The 1,860-nt window shown below is 29.2% G+C and overlaps 1 protein-coding gene across 1 annotated transcript; it reads left to right on the top strand.

Annotated features, from left to right (window-relative positions):
• Nucleotides 1-736: 736 nt before the first annotated feature.
• LOC134258490 (scavenger receptor class F member 1-like) lies at nucleotides 737-1,591 on the top strand (the record flags this gene model as incomplete). The annotated part of the gene is made up of 3 exons (XM_062741053.1): nucleotides 737-830; nucleotides 908-966; nucleotides 1,424-1,591. Coding segments are annotated over exons 1-3 (316 nt in total), but the record flags the coding sequence as incomplete, so codon positions are not given.
• Between the last annotated feature and the right edge of the window lie 269 nt (nucleotides 1,592-1,860).

The raw sequence follows: 1,860 nt of genomic DNA, 5'->3' as shown, positions 1-1,860 counted from the left end.
TGTTTTACAAATTACAGTATTATTTCATCTTCCAAATCTGCAAAATCGTGTGTGCACGTTTTTCCTTCTATGTGACAGAGTTTTACTGGGGGTTCTATATGTAACAAAGACTGGAAGAAAACTGAACAATGAATGGAAGCTGAACGCACGGTAAATACAAGGTGAACATGTATACACATGTTTGTAAGCAGTGAAAATAAGCTAGCGGTTAACTGAAGTTGAAAACAGAAATGTTAACAACTAGGGCACGTTGATTGCAACATAAACAAACAGTAAATGTTCATTGTCTATTAAATTTAATTTAATTTTAATTAAATTTAATTTAAATTTGTCTATTCATTTACCCTTTCTTCATACTATATGAAAAGAATCGTTTCTAATTATGTTGACATTTATGCAGGTTCACGGTAGGCATATTAACTCTGGTTAAGACCAGATAACTCATGACACGAATGATGTAGCTAAGACATTTATTTTTTTTTTTTTACCAAAGATGATGTGGATAGAAAATTTTACTATTCACCCATATTTCCCAGAAGAAATTATCCATAATGTTTTAATTATTATGCAATAACATAAAAGTACCTGATCTAAATTGCTTCCTTTGATTTAAGTGTACCAAAAATATGGTCAATAAGGATATATGGAATAAACAGAAGAGTATCGAATGTTATTTGGTTCATGTATAAAACATCATCAAGGAAGTAATGCGAAACAATCTAAATGTTACATGTTTTCTCCATGATTGAAGAAAAAGTCTTTCGAAGAAGCTTTGAGGTCACCGTTTTAATTTTCTTCTTTGTGACAATTATTAGATGTGGCAGAGAAAAGTAAGCTGTCTTATTAATGACGTTTATTATCTTTTCACACAATTGAATATTGTTTGATTTGAAGTCACATTTTTTAGAGATAGTGTTGTATGCATAGCTGGCGAAGCGTTAGACAAGGAGGCAAATTCATGTAAACGTAAGAAAATACTTCTTATTAAAAAATCTACTCTTTTCGTTTTCTTTGGACTGTATTTCTTCATTTTGCGGTTTATATTCTTATTTGTTCCGTTCTTAAGACTTAGAGAGTAGAAGGTTTGATTTAAGGAAACAAAATTATTGTCAGCTAATTTTATATTGACTTGCTATTGAGCTTATTTTGAACACAACAGTTATGTAACAAAACACAGTCTATTTTTACACGGAATTTAGTTTGTACTGGAGTGTTTGCTTCCTTTTAAATAATATCTAATCAACCCAATTTTAGTCATAAATCAAACCAGGTAATGCTTTTGAATATCTTTTTTAACACTGTATCCTTTTAAATATTCTAGTTAACATGTTATCTGAAGACAAAATGATACGGGTATAAAATATGTTCAACACTATATTGAGACTGCAATCAATTTTATAATTTATTGTTTCACATGTATTAGCATGTCCTCCTGGATACTTTGGATTCAATTGTAACGAGTCCTGTCCTCAAGGAAATTACGGAAATGGATGTCAGTCACTCTGTCCACAAGCATGCAGAAATACATGTGATTTCATAACAGGAAAATGCTTGCAACCAGGAAATGGACATGAGAAAAAACTTGATCACCGTAAGAAAAACATTCCTTTAACTACGATTTAAATATTCTAAATTAAAGCTAATTTACATTAATTTTTAATATCATATCATTTGGTATTAATATAAAAGATAATGAAATGATATAAGAACACATCACAGCTAAGATTATAGTGTACTGAAACAAATTGAAAAAAAAAAAATACATTACAAAAAGTTCATGATGGTTAAATCATAAAAAAATATATGAAATGTATTTATTGTATCGATAATTATAGTGAATACAAAAATCAGTAATCTCTT

Source organism: Saccostrea cucullata, unplaced genomic scaffold, assembly GCF_032062105.1.
Source record: "Saccostrea cucullata isolate Sc308-1 unplaced genomic scaffold, CSIRO_AGI_Scuc_v1 ctg12959, whole genome shotgun sequence".
Lineage (NCBI taxonomy): Eukaryota > Metazoa > Mollusca > Bivalvia > Ostreida > Ostreidae > Saccostrea > Saccostrea cuccullata.
Note: the sequence above shows the minus strand (reverse complement) of the source record. Positions and strands in the feature narration are given on the sequence as shown.